The 21,395-nt window shown below is 37.3% G+C and overlaps 2 protein-coding genes and 1 pseudogene across 2 annotated transcripts; 2 read left to right on the forward strand and 1 right to left on the reverse strand.

Annotated features, from left to right (window-relative positions):
- Nucleotides 1-534: 534 nt before the first annotated feature.
- Nucleotides 535-5,895, forward strand: LOC115986100 (transcription initiation factor TFIID subunit 10-like). Its single transcript, XM_031108963.1, has 6 exons — nt 535-850; nt 943-1,007; nt 1,419-1,481; nt 2,244-2,301; nt 2,383-2,433; nt 5,650-5,895. Exons 1-6 carry the CDS (start codon nt 752-754, stop codon nt 5,728-5,730), a joined length of 417 nt encoding a protein of 138 aa, XP_030964823.1. The 5' UTR covers nt 535-751; the 3' UTR covers nt 5,731-5,895.
- Nucleotides 5,896-6,762: 867 nt separating this feature from the next.
- LOC115986094 lies at nt 6,763-8,782 on the reverse strand (annotated as a pseudogene).
- Nucleotides 8,783-9,092: 310 nt separating this feature from the next.
- Nucleotides 9,093-10,085, forward strand: LOC115952163. The gene has a single exon (XM_031069240.1). The coding sequence runs from the start codon at nt 9,093-9,095 to the stop codon at nt 10,083-10,085; it is 993 nt and encodes a 330-aa protein (XP_030925100.1).
- Nucleotides 10,086-21,395: the final 11,310 nt, after the last annotated feature.

The raw sequence follows: 21,395 nt of genomic DNA on the forward strand, positions 1-21,395 counted from the left end.
AGTGCAATGTCAAGTATATCTACAAAAACAATTTTGGGTGTTACTACGTTAATGCCATGTAGGCTAGGGACTAGTAGTTAATAATATATGCAGTTAAAAGATTAATCTAAATTTATTACATTCCAAAAAATCACTTGAATACTTGAAAAATTTGGCACTTTTCCATGCACAAAATGCTTGGGGGTTTAGGAGAAAAAGGGTTCGAATTGCAGAATTAGCAGAATGTTGTAATTATTTCTAAAAAAAAAAACAAAAAGTAATTAAAAATTTAATTCTTATGTTATTAATGTGACAGACTATAAGTCTTTAGTAATAACTTTAATATTTTTCATAAACTCTAGATGAAACTCTATTATCAAAGTTACAACTTCCACTAATTTAACATACTACTTCGATTAAATGTTTTAGGACTTGGCTTAAGTATGAAGGATATAATCCAAATGATAACACGTCTAATAGTAGACAGATGACATCATTCAGATGAGTCTAGTGCAACTGGATATAATCCTTACCCAAAACTTTATTACTGAAAATTTAAATTTATTTTAAATTGTTCAAATCATCCACCATAATTTGGGTTTAGAAGTGGGTTTAGGCTGCAAGAATTTGATGGGCTCTGATAATGAGTTACTGGGTTTAGCAAAGAATGGGCCTGAACCCATCTAATCTTCTTCCCCCATTTTAATTTCCCACGATTTCTTCATCAATCTCTGTTTGCTGGCGGGGATTTGGTGCGAGAGAGAAAGAGAGAATGAACCAAAATCAGCAACAGCAAGCGAGCGATGGTAGACACGATGATGACGCTGCGCTCTCTGATTTTCTCGCTTCCTTAATGGACTACACTCCCACTGTAACTCTTCTCTCTCTCTCTCTCTAAAATTTGAATTTATTGTGTTTTATATTAAAATTTTAATGGGTTTGTATTGAATTTTACATTCTCAGATACCAGACGAGTTGGTGGAGCATTACTTAGCCAAGAGTGGATTTCAATGCCCCGATGTTCGATTGTACGTGTTATTTATTTATTTATTGATTTTTTTTTCAAATAAAAATTGAAATGAAACAAATTTTAAGATTTATGTTGTCAAGGTTCTTTGTCTATTTCTGAGGATTTGAATAAATATTATCAGTGTTTGTTACTTTTTCCTTTTTGAAATTTAGTGCTTAATTCCAAATTTTGATGGGAATTAACTAAGGGGTGTGCTTTCAAAGTTCTTATAACCATGGTGCTCAGGGTGAGGAGGTGGGTTCAAGTTCTTATAAATTTGAGTAACTTTACAAATAAAGAAAAGTTCAAATCTTGCTGAAGACATTAGAGAAGAATGGATTTTGATGTTATATTTATGTATGTTTTTCGGTTTTTTCTTTTAATGCTATATCTTGTCTGATTCAATTTTATTTGGCTTTTATTTTTGCAGAATTAGGCTGGTGGCTGTTGCTACGCAAAAGTTTGTATCTGAGGTTGCAAGTGATGCTCTTCAGTATGCTACTCAACTCTTCTTATACCATTTCATCATGTAGATACATTCATGCACATACATGTAGATACACGGTACACCAATATATGTTTTCAAACTCAAAAAATATTATCCTTTTCTATGATTTGGGAATACAAACTGGAATGCAACAAGTATTTTAGGTTTTGAGGGAGAGGCATAAGGGTGGGTGTAGAAGTTGGGGAGGTCTTTGTACTTGACATATTATTTATTTATTTATTTTTTATGTTTCTTTGAAATAAAACACCAGTAATTTCAAAGATGCAAAGTGGAGTTGGGCTTACTACTTAGATGCTTTATCTACTACATGCTTGGCTTCTTATACTTCAATCAGCTATTTCAATGTCTGCATTGAATATCTACATACTAATTGACAAATAACACATCCTTGAACTAAAATGGGTGGTGAATATTATTTTATTAAAATTGAAAATTTGAAAGTCTGAGTATATGTTGTCGGTAATCAGATAACAAAAACCAACTGGTGACCCAACTTAGACCTCGTATGGGTGTGTGAAGGAATATAAGCTTTGTGACATAGGTGCTGTGTATCTGGCTTTGAATGTGTGTTTTCTAACAGTTTTCTGTGTTAGTGTGGATCCAATTTAGATGTCAATTTGATCCTAAAATTTTTTCATGGAAGAGCTATAGGTCATCCTGAATACTAACAACTTGAAATTCCAGTCCTTGGCAGTTGCTTTTCTAGTTTGTTATTTGATGTTTAACATTGTATGACATCTAATATAGGCAATGCAAGGCAAGACAGGCAGCAGTTGTAAAGGACAAAAGGGATAAGCAGCAAAAGGTGCTCTGCATGCACTCTTTGTGTTCATTTGCCTTTATATCATGATTATTGCTGTCTTGCCTAAGTTTTTCCTGGGTACAGGATAAGCGCCTAATATTGACAATGGAGGACCTCTCAAGATCACTTCGTGAGGTAAGCATTGAAGTCTTTTATGACATTTATATGCCAGTTTTACTGTAATTATTTTTATTTATTTCCTAAGATGTGTGTGTGTGTGTGATGTATGACAGAATGTAGGAGTCTATTTTTATTTTTTGTAATTTTTATAATTCCTCCGCTTCATTTTAAGTGTTTCTCTAAGGCTTTCTTGGTCAAATTAGGGTCCTTTTACGGTATGATATCATTTAGGATTTGTTTAGTAATGTTTTTATGTGGATTTTTATTTTTTTATGGAGCCTTTAAATAGGCCTACAATTTGTAAAACAAGAATAGATGTCTATTATCAATCAAATTTTAGTTAGTTTATTTTTTATCATATGGTGGAATCCAAAATTCTTCCTTGTGGATTCAAGGAGTCCCTAATGGCAATTTTCCATTTTGCATTAATTGGTATAAGAACTTGTTGACATTCTGATATGGGGAAAGCGAAATGAAGGAAACTACCCTATTGACAGTGATTGTGGGGTGCAGGCCCTCAAGGTGGTAATTTATGCTAATGGTGAGTGATTGACTTGTGGACTCTAGGAGATTTTCTACATGCTTATCGATCTATGTTTAAAATTCAAAAGAGATCATGAATATGGTAGGTATATTCGTATCAGATTCTGCGCTCATGGCCAAACTCTTGATCAACATGTTCTTAATTTTAATGATATCTCATGCTTTAATGGTAGATCATACCAATAATTCATAGATTTGATCATTAATCTTGAGGATTGTTTTGATAATGCAAAAATCCTTAAGGATTTCAAGGTGCAACTTGTATGAAGCAAGCTTGAGAGTGATGTGGAAGATTGGTGGAATGATATAGAATATTTCAAAATGTGAAGAGGTAAGCCTAAAATTTATTCATTGCCAAGAATGAGGAAGGTGACGGTAAACTTCTTCTTTACATGTGATTTTGATGAAATATTGCTTCATACAAGTCAAATTATATGGCAATTAATTCATACAGTATGAATAATAACAAGAATTATGGCTTTCACTTATTAAGTGAAGAGCCAGGTTTAGAGTTCAATAATGTCCAACCAATTTTGAAAGAAATATCAAAGATGTTGAATGTGATGAACAAGTTAAGATTGAAGGCCAAAATAAAGTTTTTAAAGAAATTTTTGAAGAGGCTAAAGAAGAAATTGAGTTGATTGAGGAGAATGGCGAAACTCATGGAAGGAAATTGCTGATAGTAGTTTGGAAGATTTATTAAAGTCAAATATGATGTTGAGCTTATAACTCTCAAGTCTTTGGATCCTATTGACAATACATCAAAGATCATTTGTTTTCTAGGAGTATAAAATTTTAATCTTGTCTTTAATCCTTTATTGGTTGAGAAGAAATTTTAAGTTATGCCATCATAAGGATACAAGTTTCAAAGTTGGATCAAGTTATTGAAATATTTGAAGTATCTATGTAATTCCTTTGTCTGGTTAGACACATTTCTGTGTGGCGATATGCTCTAGAATCTCCTATTGTTTGAGTTGAGATATGGGCCTTTCATTGCAGTAATTGGGTTGGTTTGGTGAGAAGCCTAACCCTATGATATGATCCTCTATACATTGTGTGTTTTTTTTATTATATACATCAAAATCATGTATGAGAGGAGTCACACAATCTTTAGAAATCAAGGTTTGTTTCATCTCCCCTTTTGAAATGGTGGCTAGGATGTTCTCTCATAATATTTCATGTAATATTCTAATTATAATTTTAGAGGGGTTTCTTTGATAGATCATGATTTAATTCTGGCACATCCTATGTCTGATGGTTGTTCTTTCTTTGTTGTATACATCTGTATTGATTTGATTTTTAAGTTAATCCACAAAATGAGGTGGAATTTCAGGATGATACTTGGTCTAGGGAATCCTAGAAGGGTGATGATTAAACTTTCAATATCTTTTGGTTTGTTAGATTTGAACCTAATGCTTATGCAACATTGATCTACCTTTGTACCAAATAAGCCAAGGCCAAGGATGGTTCACAAATATTTTTTTTTTAAATTTTTTTTATATATATTTTTTTATTGCAGTTAGAACTCAGTTGTAATGTTGGATAGGGTTCTTTTTTGGCAAAAATATTGTTTCCATCTTTAAAGTTTACATGAAGTTCATTTTTTGTCCCTAAACTATCAAAAATTCTTTTTTCATCCCTAAACTATTGAAAACATTACACTTTATGTCATTTTGTTCACTTTCATTAACTTTCTATCTTATGTGTCTAACAAAATGCCTAGGTGGCATCACTAGATAAAAAAAAATTCATCCTTTCCTTTCTCACAGTGTCTTGGCAACCAAATACAAATTAATCACAATCTCACCTAACCATCCTTACTCTGCCTCATTGCTGTGCACTTCCTCAGCGTTGCAACCACCACCACAACACTTCACTGTTGGTGTGATGGGATTGAGATCTGCTTGCATCCCGTTGGTGTTGGGATCACAATCTCCCCCACACCCACCTCTCTTTTTTATTTGTTTTCTATACTATTTTATTATACTTGTTGTCAACAATTGTATCTGAATGAACATTTGTGGAAAAGAGAGAGATTGAGGAGGATATATACCAATGAAAGAATAGAGGTATGATGGATTTTATGGTTGCTTGGGTATAAACAAAGGCACGACTGCCTTGTACCGCCATGGGCAGCCATACTTGGTGAATCTGACCACCCCCTGATATGTTTTAGCCATACGGTACGTATCAAAAAAAAAAAAAAAAAAAAAAAGTTTCAGCCATACGGTAAATGTTATATTATTCATTAAACCTGTGCTACTAACAACTGACACATTTTATATGACAAATTTATGCACTTAATTCATTAAAAAAAGTGAGGCATTTTACTGGGTCTCTAATTGGGGTCGTGGGTAAACACCCATGGAAACATAGTATAACCTGACATTACATACAGAGACACAAGCCAGCATTATATATCCTAAGGGCATATGGAATATTATTGTTCCAGCTTTGAATCCATTTGTTTGAAAGTTGCAGTAGAATTAATTGAATGCCAGTTATGTCTCTTTGTTGGCGTTTGGAATTGTTCTTGATATATTGTCTCTGATTTAGATGTTCTATAATTTATTTCCCTGATTTTGTTATTATTATTAGTATTTTGGTCATCATCATAATCAAGAACCTGATCCTTGGTCACTTTTCCTTTTTTGGTTAGTAATCCATTGTTTTTTTATTGATGAGCAGTATGGCGTGAATGTGAAGCACCAAGACTATTTTGCTGATAGCCCTTCAACTGGGGTGGATCCTGCTTCAAGAGATGAATGAACTTTGGATTGAATCTATACAAGAGTGTTTCAAGTTCTTTTACATTATGTAGGGATTGCACAAATACTGCTATGTAGGTGGGTGATGTTCATTCTATTTTACATGAATATTTAATAGTTATCATAATTAATACTTTGTTTTTAATCTTAGCTTCATTTGTCTGCACCCCTGTTTTCTTGCAGTAAGGTAGAAATTTTGACATGCTGTATCCTTGATACACAAATTCGTTTCTAATAGGTTTATCTGTTTTGAGTAATCAACTTAACACATGCATGTGCATGCTTTGTGTGTGTTGTGTGCATGCAAACACACATGGTCTCATGTGAAAACACACACAAGAGAGACCATACCTATATCCATACTTCTTTAATAGGGATGAACTTGCTAATCTCTTAGATGCTTTAATATGTAAGAGCAGTGATCCTCATGGTGTGCCACGGTAATGAATAAGTTCACTGGGTTGAAGTATGCAAGTGTAGAGATTGGGTTCCAATTAGGGTAAACTTGTTGATCTGTGTATTTAGTACTCTCTCTCTCTCTCTCTCTCTTTTTATTATTTTAAATAGAGAACTTTTTTCTGATGCCACTCCAACTTCTTTATGTCCCGTTTTGCCACTGCAATTCAGTATAAACCGCACAGCTAGCTAATTTTTGAAGGCAATCAATAATTTTCATACAAATTGATTGCTGGCCATGGGTTGCTACGTTCTAAAATTTGATGAGCAACCCAATCTGGTTTCTGCAACTCACTCCATTAATTTTGATCTATAAAGCTTGCAACTACTGAATTAATCTAATTGTAGTACTACTCAGAGCTCAAGTAGATTCCTACTAATATTATATTTTATATTGTTACATACTGATAATATCAGATTCTACATTAAGGGAAAGACTGTATACATCATATTATTCACGAGTTCCTTTTTATCCTTTCTCCACCCTCGAAGACAATGTCTTTGTGTGCCACTGGTTGATTTGGTCCTGAGCATAGTTCCACGATCTTGTCTACCCATAGCATGATATGCAAGTAATTCAACGACCAAACTTGAGGATTGAATCTGTGCTAGAGGAGGGCGACAAATACTTGCCAAATGATTGAGGAATTGACAACAAGATCTCAGATTCTTCAACACGTGTAAAGTTACCAAAACAAGCACTGTCATGTGGTAATTCTGGCAGATCAGCGTTGCCATCCAAAAACTGCATCACTTGCTTCATGCTAGGCCTGGCTGCTTGCGTTGAGTGTGAGCAAAGCAAGCCTAGGTTCAAAACCAACTTCATTTCCTCCACCACATAATTACTTTCCAATCTAGGATCGCTAGCATCAAGGATGGCTCCTTTTCTCCAACACTCTAAGACCCAATCAACCAAAATTACCTCTTCAGGTTGTCCTTGTGGCTCTATAGGCTTTCTTCCACAAGCCACCTCTAGCACGAAAGCCCCAAAAGCAAAACATCAGTGCAAGTGGTTGACCTGTTCTACTAAGCTCGGGAGCCAAATAACCCACAGTTCCAGCCACATTGGTGGTTTGGGGATTGGCATGGTCGCATAATTTGGCAAGGCCAAAATCTCCCAGCCTTCCATTTAATTCGGCATCTAATAGAACATTGCTTGCTTTTACGTCTTTATGTAGAACAACTTGTTCCCACTCTTCATGGGGGTAGAGAAGGCCAAATGCTACTCCTTTGAGGATTTGAAATCGTTGAAGCCAGTTAAGTTTTGGTTTTTCATTGCCATATAAGAACTTGTCAAGGCTTCCATTGGGCATATAATCATAGACCAAGAGGAGTTCACCCTATCGCCGGCAATATCCTAGGAGCTGCACCAAGTTCCTGTGCCTCAGCCTACCCATGCTAATGATCTCAGCCACAAATTCCTTCATCCCTTGTTTGGAATTGCAGGAGACCTTCTTGACTGCAATCTGTTTATTGGAAGAACGAAGTGTTCCTTTATAAACCTTTCCAAATCCCCCTTCTCCAAGAATCTCTTTGTTTGAGAAACCTTTGGTTGCTTTGTAGAGATTCTTGTAGCTGAACTTGTGAGGACCATACTTATTTTCCCAATCTTCTAGTATTTCTGCATATTTCTTCCTCCTCAAAATGAAAATAGCTCCAGTAACCAATATCAGTACAACCACTACTGCTATGATCAAAATCATGATAATTTGTCCCCGTTTATCTTTGCTTTTCCTTTGTCGGGGAGGTTGAGGAAGCTTTGAAACATCGAGGCTTTGTGCTTGTCCACTTTTATTAAAGCTCCATCCAAGAATGTAGTGGTCACTTGTAACTGTACCAGTGGCTGCAGAGAAACCAACAAACATGGATTCCAAGAGAATTTGAGATGTATTGATGTGTGTTGACAAGAGAGGCCGATTTGGTTTTGGGATGCTGGTCGGGGCTAGTGTTACCGTCAGTAGTTTTTCTGTTTCATTGTAATCTATCCAAAGATGCATTGGGTTGCCACTTACTAGCTCCAAGCTTATATTCTTTCTTTCTTGATCAGAGAAGTAGGTTGCAGTAGCTAATTCAATTGATTTCATGCTGTTCACATCGATTCCCACATGGTTGTTGTCTATATCTTGAAATTCTTGACCCTCTATAGTATCAAGCTCAATGGCTAATAAGTGGTTTGTTGAAAGGCCATTATTTGAGGCATTCAAGAGTCCTAAATAATTTCTGGCTACAACATTGGTGAATTTCCATGAGGGACTGATAGTGAGGGCAATTCCATGTCCACCTTTCGATGGTGTTTCAAGAACTATTGCAAATACAAAGTTTGTGGAAAATGAAAGAGACTGAGTTAAACCCGAAGAAGTGTTGAATTTTATAGGAAGTTTGTAGAAAGCATAACCAAGATGTTTTCCTGAATTGTTGGTGAGTTGCAATAGACCATTAGGGTGGATTCGAGCGGTTTCATCTAGATGCAGATTTGCTTGATGGAAGCCATTGTAGATGAACTGGTCATTTTGAGCAAGCATCAATGGAATCTTATGGATGAAGTAGAGAGTAACCAGAAAAGGAAGTAATGTTAGCCTAGTCGCCATTGAAAAAACTGGGAAAAATGTCCATTCCTATAAACATGGGCTCTGTTTGAAATGTCAAAGTCAAACTCCTAGAAAATGGTGGTTTTCCTTCTCTGTCCCCAAATATTTCAAGTCAAAATTATTGTATTGTGAGAACAAGGTCCAACTCCAACATTTTAGCCCCAAAAAAAAGAAAAAAAAGAAAGAAGAAAAGGTCCAAATCCAATAGAGAAATTGGTTTTTGTTTTGTTTTGTTTTTTATTGAATAAGATTTTTATTCAAAACATTATAGGCGACTAAGACTAAGAAGCTAAATATGCAATTTCTAAAAAAGTGAGGCATGAGTGAGGTTGCGGTGAGGTCAAGGGAAGAAGATGACGAATTACAACGCAGTACAAAGAAGGTCAAGGAAAATCATAACGTGGGGTCACAACACACTACTCCTGTTTCCTCCTCTGAGGAAGGGAGTAAGTCATATAAGGAAAAACTTCTTGGAGAGATTCCGGGAGCTTTTGAACAAGCATTTGACTTTGGGTTGAATATGGAGTTGGAAACGGACTCGGATGAGGAGTTTGCTGATCTGCCAGCGGGTGAGAAAGCTGTGAATTTTTCAAGAACCATGAAAGCAAAGATTAGAGTTCCACGGGCAAATGCTTTGATTGTCAAATTGTTTGGGAAAACCGTGGGGTTCCACTTTCTACATGCACGCATTCTTGGTCTCTGGAAGCTGATAGGAAGAATGGATTGTGTCGCTCTTGGAAATGATTTCTTCCTTATTAGGTTCCAAAACGGAGAGGATCATGCTAGGGTGCTTAGGGATGGACCATGGTTTGTGGGAGGCCATTACCTGTCCATTAGGGGCTGGGAGCTGAACTTTAAGTCGTCCAAAGCCAATATGTCGTCATTGGCAGTGTGGATATGGTTGCCCGAGTTGCCTATTGAGTATTATGAACTGTCGGCATTAAGTGCTATTGGAGAAACCATAGGGCCAGTCCCTAGGATTGATACCCATACCACTGCTGAAACACGAGGGAGGTTCACAAGGTTTTGCGTTCAAGTTAACCTTGATGAATCGATTACGAAGTTGCTCAAGATGGGAAGGATTGAACAGCTAATGCAGTACGAGGGGTTAAACTCCTTATGCTTCGGGTGTGGCCGTGTGGGTCACCGGGTGGAGAAGTGCCCGTACACGGTGAGAACACCGGTGGGGAAGGGTGATGTTGATGGCGCGGGAAAGAAGGAGGAATTTCAAAGCCAATTTGGCGCTGAGGAGGGAGAAACGTTTGGCCTGTGGGTTCTAGTTACACAGAAAAGGAAACCAAGCCTGCAATAAGTGAAAGACAAAGTCTAGGCTTCCCATTTAGGCACTCTAGACCTAAGCCCAAGGGTAACCTAGGAGACCAATCCCTTTATTTTAGCTTTGGGCCCAACGGAAGTTGATTTTCATAGCAGAGAAGGAAAGCGAAAGCCCATCGATAATCTTAAAAGTTTTGTCACTTGTGTAGATCGCATGACTGAACCCGTGGCACGTGATAAACAAAGATCTATGTTGCAAAAGCAAAAAGACAAACACCTTTCCTAAAACCTAAAATCAAAAAAGAAAAGCAGGGAGCTTCCTACCCGAAAAGGGAAAGACTCAGGGGCTCCTCTAGTTTGGAAATAAGTAAGTGGGAACCCATTTGGCCTGAAGTTGCATGAGCATTTGGAGTCGCCAAAGGTAGAGATCAGAGAGTTCAAGGCAAGTGGCTCTATGAGGCAAAAGGTGACCGATGAGGAATCTGTTATGGAGAAGGTGTTGGATACGGTGGGAAAAGAGACGAGGTCTGAAAAGGGGAGCGAGTTGGGGACGGCTACCATTATTAGCTCAGACTCACTGCGTACTCCACTCTTGGAAATCTCGAACCAACAAATGACGGATGGGGGCTCGAGATTAGAGGCAGACAAGGCGAATATAGCAAATTGTTCGCTTAAGCGAACTGATCCAAGCCTTTGCTCGTGGCATGCGAATCAAATGGAAGAAGTTACTCCAGCTCATGAGGTGGATTCCATGGATGATAAATTGGGTAAGGCCGAACCACCAGATATGGAGTTGAAACTCGATGTGGGAGGTGATGTTCCTCCTTCTTCTTGATTGTCAATTTATTTAGTTTTGTATATATGGATATGCTCATATGGAATTGCTATAGGGCTTTGAAGCCCACCCTTTGTAATATTATTGTTGATTTAGTCCGAACTTACTCTCCGGCTATCATGATATTAATTGAGATGAAGGCCTGTGGTGACAGAGCAAAAATGATAGCAGACAAGCTACCCTTTGATGGAGCTATATTCGCTAATACAATTGGGTTGAGTGGAGGTATATGGCTATTGTGGGATTCGTCTTAGGTAGCAGTGGTTGAGTTATCATCAACAAAGCAGGAAATAAATGCAGTGGTCACTCTAAATCACCAAGAGGGTTCATGGTTGCTCTTCGCAGTGTACGCTAGTTCTCACTTTGCCGAGAGACGTCTTCTTTGGGAAAATTTGTCTTCAGTAGTCGGGCTTCACTCCTTACCTTGAGTTGTGGCAAGCGATTTTAATGAGGTCTTGGTGGGTGAAGATAAATTTGGGGGTCGTCTAGTCAATATTAGCCGTGCGCTTCGCTTTCAGGAATGTCTGGACACTTGTAGGCTGATTGACATTGGTTTTTCTGGGCCTCACTTCACATGGTCCAATCACAGGCCATTGACAGATCTAACTCAGGAAAGGATTGATAGGGTCTTTGTTAATGCTGAATGGAATAACATTTACCCGGAAGCTAATGTTAAACACCTTGAAAGACTTCAATCAGACCATTGACCCATTTTGGTTTGTCTCGAGCATAGGCAACAAGTTAGATTCCAGCGCCCCTTCAGGTTCCAACCCATGTGGTTGTCACATCTTGAGTTCCCAAATGTAGTGCGTGATGCCTGGAACAGTCCTATTGTACTGGCTAATGCAACGACCATTTTCGCGGAAAAGGCTAGAGTGTGGAATAAGGAGGTCTTTGGGAATCTTTTTCATTGAAAGAAGAGAGTTGTTGCGAGACTTAGAGGTGTCCAAACAGCTCTGTCCACCAATCCCAATAATTTTCTTGTGGATTTGGAGAGGGATTTGAGGCGGGAATTCATGGAAATATGGAAACTTGAAGAGGAATTATGGGCCATGAAATCCCGAATTACTTGGTTGGTGGAGGGGGATAGAAGCACCGGTTTTTACCATACCTCGTCATTAGTGTGTAGAAGAAGAAACCAAATCACTTGCATGAAAGACCGAGCTGGTAATTGGATTCAAGGAGAAAAGGAAATAGTTGAATTTATTAGAAATGGTTATGTCGAATTATTTTCTTCAAGTCATAGCCACTCTACCCTTGCCATGTGGGACCCTCCTTTCTGACAGACCTATTTAAAATATTTAAAAGAGGATGACTCAGCTATTCTTACTCGTCTAGTATCGAATAAAGACATCTCTGTAGGCATTTGGTCCCTTAAGGCATTTAAGGCTCCCGGTTTTGATGGTCTTCACGCTGGCTTCTTCCAGCGTTTCTGGTTATTAGTGAGGGAATTAGTTAGGAACGAAGTAAAGTAGATTTTTACCTTCAGTAGGATTCTTGAGTATCTCAATAGAACGATTGTTACCCTGATCCCAAAATGTGGTAATCTAGAATCCTTTGGTCATTACCGCCCTATCAGTTTGTGTAACATGATTTACAAGATCGTCTCCAAGATCATTGTTGCTCGGATTTGGCATTTTCTTCCAAATTTGGTTTCTCCACTCCAAATTGCTTTTGTCTCTGGGAGAAAAGGAATTGACAATGCGATAATTGTCCAAGAAATTATCCACTCCATGTCCAAAGCTAGGGGGAGAAGTGGGTACATGGCAATTAAGATAGATTTGGATAAAGCCTACGATCGCATGGAATGGAGTTTTATTCAAGATACCCTCATTTTTTTCAAGTTTCCAAGCCAGCTAATCGCGCTTATTATGAGCTGTGTTTCCTCATCCTCAATATCCATTCTCTTCAATGGGGGTGCTTTGGAGCTGTTCCACCCTTCCAGAGGTATTCGACAAGGGGACCCGCTGTCCCCGTATCTTTTCATTTCGTGTATGGAGGTTTTGGGTGCTATGATAGCAAAAAAATGTAATTCCAAGTTGTGGACCCCAGTGGAGGGATTGCTTTTTCTCATTTGTTCTTTGCAGATGATCTGGTGTTGTTTGCAAGGGTGGATCAGAAAAATTTTGTGGTTGTGAAGGATGTTTTGGAGTCCTTTTGTGAGCTTTCCGGTCAAAAGGTCAGTTAGGATAAATCTTGGGTCTTCTTTTCTCCCAATGTATCAACAGATGGTAGGACTGACTTGTGTAATATTTTGGGATTTTGGTCTACCCCGTCGCTTGGAAAGTATCTTGGTTTCCCCATTAAACACTCAGGCACGCCATAAGATTTTGTGTTTATCTTGGAAAGGGTGCAAGGGAGGCTTGCGGAGTGGAAAGCCAACTTGCTCTCATTTGCAGGGAGGCTTGTTCTCACCTAAGCTGTCACTTCCACAATTCCGAATTATGCGATGCAATGTTGTGCACTTCCTGCAAAGGTGCTTACTAATGTGGATAGGCTTAGTTGCAACTTCCTTTGGGGGTCTTCAGAGAATAAGAAAAAGTTGCACCTAGTCAGTTGGAGTAAGATTACTAAGCCTAAAAAGGAGGGTGGACTGGGTATTCAGGTAGCCAAAGCTAAAAATATTGCACTTCTAGCTAAACTTAATTGGCGCCTCATTTCGGAACCCAACTCTTTATAGGCTAAGGTGCTGACTCAGAAATACCGTACTCCTCGGAGAATTTCCAATCCTCGCACTCCCTTTAGAACTTGTTCTGTCACGTGGTCAGCCATTCGCAAGGGTGAGCCAGTATTCAAGAAAGGGTTGAAATGGATTGTCGGTAAAGAGAGCAACCTGTCTTTATGGTATGATAAATGGTTGGATAAGGGCGCGCTTCAAAGCTTGATTGAAGGTCCCCTGAATCGTGGAGAGGAGCATATCAAATTAAAAGAAGTGGTGAGCTTCTCGGGTTGGGACTGGCAAAGCTGTTCTTTCACCCTCCCTGATCAACTTTTGATGGAGGTTAAAGCAACACCTATTTCTTTTACTGCTCAGAATTTAGACCGGATCACTTGGTCATCCACCCCAAGCGGAAATTTTGAGCTGAAAGCGGCTTACAAAATAGCAAGAATGGAGGAAACGGGTAACTCTCCTTGTCGGTTTAATGGTCAGTGGATTTGGAAAGTGCAAACTATTCCTAAAATTCTTTGGTTTCAATTGGCAATGCTACTCTAACAGCATTCCAGTCCGAGCTGTTCTTGCTAGCTGTGGAATGGAGATGCCAGTTTCATGCTTGCTGTGTGATGAAGGTACTGAGAATGTAATCCATGTTCTTAGAGATTGCGGTGTTGCCCAAAGTTTTTGGGACTCCTTCCCTCCACCTATCCCTGCGGCTGTTTTTTATGGAACAAACCTCATTGATTGGTTGAGATTGAATTGTGGCAGCACGAAGAGCTGTGTTGCGACTAACTTGAATTGGGGGATCGTGTTTTCCTTTGGGATTTGGAGTCTTTGGCTTTGAAGGAATGGGGTCTTGTTTAGGGGTGAGAGACCCAATCAAAATGTGAGGGAGGAAGTTATCGCAAAGGCCACGGAGTTTGTCTATGTGGGTATCAATGGAAATAGAACCCAAACCCATTAGAAAATTTGGGTCCGCTGGCGCTGTTTGCCACTGAATTGGTGTAAAGTGAACTTAGACGGCTCGACGCTTGGTAATCCTAGGCGAGCGGGGGGTGGAGGTTAGATTTGTAATGATAAGGGAGAGTGGGTTCAAGGTTATGCGAGAGCAATTGGCTGCACAACGAGTGTGGTAGTGGAACTGTGGGCACTAAGGGACGGCATCAGACTGTGTATTACCTTAAAAATTCCTGCTGTGGTCTTTGAACTTGATGCTAAACTCGTTGTAGATTTGCTTCAGAAGGGAGAGGGCCATCCGAATGGTATAGGAGCTTTAGTGAGTGATTGCAAAGCGGGGCTTCAGGGAATTCCTTTGGTTTAGATACAACACTGCTATCGTGAGGCAAACAAGTGCGCCGACACCCTTGCTAGAAGGGGAGCTTTCTTAGCATAGGATTTTGTTGTTTTGTTAGAACCTCCAATGGAGGTGGCTTTTCTTCCGAGGTTGGACTCAGTTGGCGCATCTTATGAGTGCCTTATTCCTGCTTGTATTTCTGGTTCTTAGTTTTTAATGAAGTTCCTTTTCTACCAAAATAAATATTTAATTTCTAAATATAGCACACAAGTAGGGGTGGCGTTATGTGATCTTCAAGGGGTTGATGAACCCCTTAACATTATCTTTAAAAATATTTTTGCACATTGTGATCATAGACTAGGCCAACATAAAACTAAACAATAATACATATCAGTCCATCCAAAAACATCTCTCTCTCTCTCTCTCTCTCTCTCATAAATCTTATCTCGTATCTCTTCTCTATTAGACTCTCTCGATGTCTTCGGCTTTAAGAGTAAATAGTGAGTTTTTATGAGTTGTTAGTATCTCTCTTTATTGTAAAATTTATATTATATATGTGTGATTGTGTTTGATCTGATTGTGTGCATTTTTATGTATGGATAAATGTGGCTGTGTGAGTCAATAATTAATAGTGTTAGTTGGTTGAGTTTTACCATTTAGTTTTAAATATTTTTATAAAAATAATGACAATTGTATAAAAATAAAAAATGTTGTACAAACTTAACAAAATAAAATTGTCACACCTACTTATATTGACAATAGACAATGACAATTGATAATGAATTATCATGTAACGATTTCAAAATATAAAAACCCGTAGAAATAAATTGAAATTTTTGTGGTGTTAATAACTCTATATATTTAAGTTCTCTTTCTATTAAATTTGTTTAAATTAAATTTTTTAATGACTCATTTAAAAATTTTCTGGAGCTACCACACAAGCCTTAAGCATGCAAACCTCTATATTAAACAAAACCAACAAAATAGAAAGTAAAAGTTATCATAAACTAATTTTGAACTCAAACATCAAATATAGTAGAAGGAAACTTTAGCGTTCATATCAGAATCCTGTGACTTTGAATGCATGACGATACATTAACATACACATCAGTTTAAACAAAAATTATTGTCTATTTAGAAGAACAACCTACTTTTTCTATTTTAGCTAATCAAATTTTAAAACACCCACATATGATTATCTATTTTATACTATATTTTATTAAAATATCAATTTTTTTTTTAAAAACGTTTTTATCTTCACACATAACAACCACGTCTACTCTCTTCATTCACCACCAAGAAACGTAAAGAAAGAAAATCAAAATGGTTTGCATTAGCTACCTTGACTTGTATATGCGTACAAATATTGTTGCAAAATCCCATTTTTTAGGCTTCGTTGGCTGTATTTTGAATTTGGGATTTTAAAAGTGGGCTTGGGTTGCAAGGGTTTGATGGGCTCTGATAATGGGTCATTGGATTTAGCAAAGACCGGGCTGGAACCCATCTAATCTTCTTCCCCCATATTAATTTGGCGTAAATGCACTTTTAGTTCTTATATTTTGGTTTTTTTTTTTTTATATAAATTTTTTTTACCACTTTTAGTCTCTAAATCAATTAACGCGTGTTATTTTGGTCATTTTTGTCAGTCAATAGACGGAAATTGCTTAGGTGGCAAACTGAGTGCATTGCTGGCACATTAAATGCTGATGTGGCCAATTAAAAAAATAATAAAAAATTTAATTAGTATTAAAAAAATGCCATATCAACTTCTAAATATAAAAAAGTTTATTAATCAATTTTAACGAAATTAGAAAAGAAAAAAAAAATTAAAAACAATAAAATACATAAATTCAGATCTAATTCATTTTGAACAAGAACACAATCACAGATTTAAACATCAACACAAAAACATAAAACACAAACCCAGAACCAAACACAAAAAACACAACCCCAAATTTAAACATTAACACAATATCACAAACACAAAGAACACAATAACAAACATAAACTACTTACTCTCAAAATAAATGCCATGTCAGATCCAGAAAATAAAACAAACCCAGAAATCATACAAACCCATCAAGAACACACAAGAGCACAAACCCAAAAAAATCATTCAAACCCAGAAATCAAACACAGAAAAATCATAAAAGAATATTGTACAAAACAAAATCAATCCATATATATACACAAACCAAATTATCCAAAAGAAAAATAGATTTAAACCCAAAAATTAAATCAATACAATCATTAACAAAATACCCACAACCAGACAAGAAGAACAAGAACACTGCTTCAACCATACAAACAAGAACACCAAAACAAACCCACTCCAACAACAAACCCACCCTTCAACCCACCACCAAACCCACCTCCTTTCAACCCACCACCGCTGCTTCACAACCACTGATTGGAACCACCAGACCAAGGTAGATCGGACCCACCGAGGGAGCGTTGATTTGAGCTAGTACAAACAAAATCACACACAAATCTAAATTCCACTATTTTTTTTTTTTTTAAGGTAGAGGTTGACGTGGATTCTATGATGGGTGATGTGGATTCGGAAATTGCTATTGTGTCATAGGTGACGTGGATTTTTAATAATATTTAAGTCCTCCGTCAGTCACCTCAGATATTTTTGTCTGTTGATTGACGGAAATAACCAAAATAACACGCGTTAATTGATTTAGGGACTAAAAGTGGCAAAATTAAAATGTCGGGAGCAAAATGAAAAAAATCCAAAATGTATGGACTAAAAGTAGATTTACACCTATTAATTTCCCACGATTTCTTGATTCCTCATCCATTTCTGTTTGGCGGCAGGGATTTGGAGAGAGAGAGAGAGAGAGAGAGAGAGAGAGCATTTACACCTATTAATTTCCCACGATTTCTTGATTCCTCATCCATTTCTGTTTGGCGGCAGGGATTTGGTGAGAGAGAGAGAGAGAGAGAGAACCTAAAACCAGCAACAGCAAGCGAGCGATGGTAGACACGAAGATGAAGCTGCACTCTCTGATTTTTTGGCTTCCTTAATGGACTACACTCCCACTGTAAGTGTTTTTTTTTTTTTTTTTTTTTCAATAAAATTTTAATGGGTTTGTATTGAATTTCACTTTCAGATACCAGACGACTTGGTTTTCTGTTCTTGAGAATTTGATAAATGTTATTACCTGTTGGTAATTTTTCCTTTAGAAATTTAGTGTTTTTAATTCCAAATTATGATGAGAATCAACTAAGGGCGTATTTTCAAGTCCTTATAAGTTTGGTTTTGGTTAAACCTCTAGCTTAATTGCCACTTTTACTTCTTTTAAGGAGGTGGGTCCAAGCTCTTACAAAATTTGAGTGACTTGCAAATGAAAAAAAGTTTTTAAGTCTTGCTGAAGATATAATAAAGAAAGGATATTTGATGTAATATGCCTATTGGGTTTTTCTTTTAATGCTGTATATTGTCTGATTAAATTTCATTTTGGCTTTATTTTTGCAGAATTAGGCTGGTAGCTGTTGCTACTCAAAAGTTTGTATCTGAGGTTGCAGGTGGTGCTCTTCAGTATGCTACTCAACTCTTCCTATACCATTTCATCCCACACATCTAGATACACCAAAATACATATGCAAACACTTAGAATGTGATCCTTATGATTTGGGAATATAAACTAGAAGGCAACAAGGATTGAAGGTTTTGGGGAAGAGGCATAGGGGTGGGAGTAGAAGTTGGTGAAGTCGATGTACTTGACATATTTTATTTTATATGCTTCCATTCAAAGAAATACTAGTGATTTTGGAGGTGTAAGGGGGGCTTACTACTTAGATACTTTCAACAGTCAGCTACTATGCGCTTGGCTTTTTATACATCAAAATCTGCATTGGATATTTACATTTGCATAATATTAGACAAATAGGCAATAGCACCACGCCCTTGAACTAGAATGGTGGTGAATATTATTATATTGAAAAATGAAAATTAAATCTGTGAAAGTCTAGACTCTAGAGTATGTGTTGTCGGTAATAAGATAACAAAAACTAACTAGTGACCCACCTTGCTGGGATTTATAGTGCAAACTTAGACCTCGTATGGGTGAGTGAGGGTATAGAAACTTTACGACATAGATGCTATATATCTGGGTTTGAATGTGTGTTTGTTCTTTGTTAGTTTGGACTTTGGATCCAAATCTGATGTCAATTTGATCCTAACATTTTTTCATGGAAGGTCTAATTAATGACTTGAAATTACACTCCTTGGCAGTTACTTCTAGTTTGTTATTAGATGTTTAACCCTGTATTACATCTAATATAGGCTATTCCAGGCAAGAAAGGCTGCAGTAGTCAAGGGCAAAAAGGATAGGCTGCAAAAGGTGCTCCACATGCACTCTGTGTGTTCAGTTGCCTTTATATCATAATTAGTAAATTGCACGTGTGATGTATGGATAATGTTGTAATATTTTATGGAAAATGGTTTTTGATAATTTTGTACATAATTGCTAGTAACCTGTTTTTAATGAAAGGATAATAATATATTGGGTTATTTTTCTCTGAGTTACAATAGCTTTAGAACAACCCTTTTGCAAAACCAATTCTCTCACCACAAATCATTTAGGTCCTATAAATCGAAGAACATAGTCAACCTTATCCCACCACAAATCATTTAAAACCAATTTTCTCACAATTGTTGCTTTTCCAACATCATCTTCCCTATAAGCCGACCATTGCTCACAAATGACCATGTTTAGAAGGCTTCTTATGATTTTCAATCTCTTAAGCATAACTAATGTTGAAGCAAATCATGTTTTAGCAACATCAAATAATTTCAAATGCATAATTCGTTCAACATCGCCAATCTCATGTAGGAATGGCAATGGGTCGGGTTTCTTTATGTCCGAACCTGACCCGCGGGTTCAACCCTGAAACCCAAATCCGCCTCGTTTAATAAGCGAGGTTTTTTTTGACATCTAAACCTGCCCCATTAGGCCCTATGGGCTCCGCCAGCCATTTCAAGGCCTTAATCCATGGCCATACAATCTTTAAAAAAAAAAAAAAAAAAGAGTTTCCCTTTAAAACATAGAATCACAAACACAGATTCACAATATCATAAACATAAACTCTCAGATTTGAGAGAGGACATGAACCCAAAATAAAAATTGGAGAATTCGGTCCACCAAGCCTTTATCTCCGATCTCGGACTCCTACTCGGCCTTTCTCTATCTTAGACCACCAAGATCTCCGATGATTGGTGGTGGTTTCAGCCATTAATCCCACCTCTAGGTCAAAGCTCAGGCTTGACCTCAACATGACCAAGAGCTCTTTTGATTATCACCAAAAGGCCTCTCTACTTGTCAAAGCCTAAACCTATCACATCTCTCTTTGATCTAACCTCCGTGCTTCTCCCTGGCAAATAGCAACCACCATGTGATGAGAGTGAAGGTGAGGGTGGGTCGGTGAGTGAATGAGGGTGAGGGTGAGGGTGACTGGGTGAGACCGTGTAAGGTGGCTTGAGAGAAAATGAGATTGAGAGTTATTGAGGGTGAGGTGAGAGCACTGAGAGGCTGAGGCAGCTTGAGCTAAGAGAGACATCAAAGAAATGAAAATAGGGTTAGGGTTTGATATAAGTGACATATATATAGGTAGGTATTTTAGTAATTTTGCTTTAAGTTTAAATGGGTCGGGTCGGGTTTTTACCAAAACCTAGACCCGACCTAGACCCGCTTTGAGCTTTTTTTTTCTAAAACCCAAACCCGACCCTATTCGTTATCAGCTTGGGAAAAATTCGACCCATTAGGGTCGGGCCAGGCCAGGTTGGGTACCTGCAGGTCGGGCATAAATTGCCATCCCTAATCTCATGGAGTGATTCATTATGAAAATACATATGAAAGATGCATCTTCAGCAACTTTTGTAATCCAATTTTATTCTTCCAAACAATCTCATTTTGAGAAGAGTATTTTCCAGAATACGTGTATGCACAACACAAGGAGTTCAAAATATATGAGGATATTTAGCTTCAACAATAGACTGAGCTGACTTTATAACTGCTGCATTATTAATAATGATTTGGACAACATTTTGAAGTCCAACCTTAGCTATGCATTCTAGAAACAACTGAGAAATATAGTGCTTGTCTTTGTACTCTTTTGTACCATTAATGGTTGTTAAAAAAATTGGCCTCCTTTTTGATGTAGCCATAAAATTGATAAGTGACATTTTTTGTGCATTCGTCCACCCATCACTTGCTATACTCAAACCCCTTTGTTTCCAAGTATCTTTTATTGTCCTCAACAATATCTCAACATTTCCCCTTTTCTTATGCAAAAGGTTGTTCTGAAGCTATTGTAACCTGAAGGAACATAACCCGATATATTATTATTTGCTGCATTTTTCATAATCTCATTTAACCTAGTGACAAATTTTTTGGTCAATTTTCGGTACTCATTTAACCTACAAATAATTCAATAACAATTTGTACATTATATTTATGTCATTATCAAATAATAAAATTCATTTACAAACCAAAAAAAAAAAAAAAAAAAAAGAGTCAGAAACTAAGACCCACTTATATCAAATAGTATTATA

This window comes from Quercus lobata, chromosome 1, assembly GCF_001633185.2.
Source record: "Quercus lobata isolate SW786 chromosome 1, ValleyOak3.0 Primary Assembly, whole genome shotgun sequence".
In the NCBI taxonomy this organism is placed as follows: Eukaryota; Viridiplantae; Streptophyta; class Magnoliopsida; order Fagales; family Fagaceae; genus Quercus; species Quercus lobata.

What these genes read in the sequence shown, in the direction of transcription:
- LOC115986100 (XM_031108963.1), top strand. Translation starts at nt 752, where the DNA reads ATGAACCAAAATCAGCAACAGCAAGCGAGCGATGGTAGACACGATGAT. An exon ending in CAATGCCCCGATGTTCGATT is followed by an intron (nt 1,008 to 1,418) that starts GTACGTGTTATT and finishes TTATTTTTGCAG; the next exon opens with AATTAGGCTGGTGGCTGTTG. An exon ending in AAAGGGATAAGCAGCAAAAG is followed by an intron (nt 2,302 to 2,382) that starts GTGCTCTGCATG and finishes TCCTGGGTACAG; the next exon opens with GATAAGCGCCTAATATTGAC.
- LOC115952163 (XM_031069240.1), top strand. Translation starts at nt 9,093, where the DNA reads ATGAGTGAGGTTGCGGTGAGGTCAAGGGAAGAAGATGACGAATTACAA.